Genomic DNA, 2358 nt, shown 5'->3' with positions numbered 1-2358 from the left:
CTGAAGCCACACATAAGTGATAAGAGTGTGGAATTGAATGGCTACGCGCTGTTCAGGAATGACCGTTTGCATAAGGGAGGTGGCGGAGTAGCGGTTTATGTGGGAACTCATCTACCTGTTTCTGTTTTACATGTGTCTGATAACTCAGTAGCGAATGTATCTGAATTCATGTTTTTGGATGTCTCTGTGAGTGGTGTGCATGTGCTTGTATGTGTATGTTATAAAGCTCCTGATATTAGATAACTTGCTGAATTTGAGGTATCTATGTTGAATTTGATGACTCACTATAGACATGTCATTGTCATGGGTGACTTCAATACAAATCTACTCGATTTAGCTTCTGTAAATAGTACAAATTTTATTTCAATGTTTAATAGCTGTAATATAACAATATTACCAATGCAGGCAACACACAATATAGCAACTGCAGAAACTTGGTTAGATGTGGTTGCTGTCACTGATGTGAATCTAGTTGCGAAACACGGTCAACTCCCGGCTCCTGGGCTCTCCAAACATGACCTTGTGTTCTGTGCCTACAGACTGCACCCGCCGAAACCAAAGCAGGAGTTCATCACATATAGAAACTATAGGTGCCTGGATATAAGTGCTTTTATGTTTGATGCTGCCTCTATTCCTTGGCATGAATTCATTCTCACAGATAATGTCGAGGAGATGGTCGACAGGTTGAACAGTTTTCTACTTCTCTTGTATGACAGGCATGCTCCTATGGTTACGAAAAGAGTAATTAAAAAGCCTGCACCCTGGTTCAGCCAGAAAATTCGTAGATTACAGAAGATGAGAGACGCTGTTCTCTGTAGAGCCAAACGCTCAAAATCTGTGGTGGATTGGGCGGAGTATAAGCGGCTTCGAAACAAAACCCAGCAGGAGATTAGAAATGCCAAGGTCAGGTTCTATTACCACTCTCTTTCTGGCAAGCAGCCTACTAGAACGGTATGGTCGAAATTGGAAAACTTGGGTATTGGAAAATCACATGTTCATCATAACATACCTTAAAATTTAGATGATATCAATGATAACTTTACTGATAATCCAGTTGACCTGTCCGGTGCTCATGACCACTTGAACAGGCTGAGAGCGGCGCCTCATGTAGCTCCTGCTCAGCAGCTCTCCTTTTCTCTTGTGACTGAAGCTGATGTAATGAGGATAATCATGGGAATGACAAGCAATGCAGTTGGAGTTGATTGCATACCTATCAAATTCATCAAAGATACTCTTCCCTTCACCTTGCCTATTCTTACAATAATTTTCAATAAATCTTTGGAATCGTCCTTTTTCCCCTCAATTTGGAAATCAGCCTTAGTCTCACCTCTGCCCAAATGCTCTTCAGTTAAATCATTATCAGATCTGAGGCCTATCAGTATTCTTCCAGCTCTGTCTAAATGTCTCGAGAAACTTGTTCATCAGCAGTTTTCTGTTTTTCTAGAACGTTTCCATCTTCTGTCTACCTTTCAGTCTGGGTTCCGCACACGTCACAGTACGACCACTGCTCTGCTCAAAGTTACTGAGGATATCAGGTCAGCTATGGATAGTAGTCAGGGTACTATTCTGACACTATCTGATTTTTCAAAGGCGTTCGACTGTGTTCATCATCCACTCCTCCTTCTGAAATTAAGAAATCTTGGTTTTGGAGAGGGTTGTGTAAAATGGATCGAGTCTTACTTGTTGAATCGCCAACAGTGTGTCAGGGCCAATAATGAGGTCTCTTCATGGAGAAATGTAATCCGAGGAGTCCCCCAAGGCTCTGTTCTTGGGCCTCTTCTGTTCTCTCTCTACATCGATGACATCGCAAAATGCATAAAACACTGCAAATTTCATCTGTATGCTGATGATCTTCAGATCTATAAACATTTTTCTGCAGGTGAGTCTGATGCATGTGTCGAGCAGATGAATTCTGATATTGATGCTATTAGTGGCTGGGCATATAATCATGCATTGAGATTGAATGAAGGTAAGACACAGAGTATCATTGTGACTCATAACCGATTCAGAGCTCGGAATGTTCCAAGGTTGAGGTTGAATGGAATTGAGTTGGAGTATTCTGAGAGTGTTAAAAACCTTGGTCTTGTTATCTCTAAAACACTCTCATGGCTCAATCAGGTTTAGATTGTTTGTAAGAGGGTGTTTGCTCGCATCCATAGCTTGAAACGATTTGCCCTGTTTCTTCCACTCAACATCAAAATCATGCTGGTGAAGACTCTTGTGCTGCCTCTCTTCAGCTACTGCGACACTATCATGAACGACATGACTGTTGAGCTCTCTAACCGACTGCAGCGTACACAGAACTATTGTATTCGATTTATTTTCAATGCTAGACGATTTGATCATGTTACACCTTTT

General features: G+C 41.5%; 1 protein-coding gene across 1 annotated transcript; it reads left to right on the top strand.

Moving 5' to 3' along the window:
- The first annotated feature begins 399 nt into the window (after positions 1-399).
- On the top strand, positions 400-1014 carry LOC120351814. The gene has a single exon (XM_039430253.1). The coding sequence runs from the start codon at positions 400-402 to the stop codon at positions 1012-1014; it is 615 nt and encodes a 204-aa protein (XP_039286187.1).
- The last annotated feature ends 1344 nt before the right edge of the window (positions 1015-2358 follow it).

The sequence above is a fragment of the Nilaparvata lugens genome, chromosome 1 (assembly GCF_014356525.2).
Source record: "Nilaparvata lugens isolate BPH chromosome 1, ASM1435652v1, whole genome shotgun sequence".
Lineage (NCBI taxonomy): Eukaryota > Metazoa > Arthropoda > Insecta > Hemiptera > Delphacidae > Nilaparvata > Nilaparvata lugens.
The sequence above is the reverse complement of the archived record's forward strand: the minus strand, read 5'-3'. Positions and strand labels throughout refer to the sequence as shown.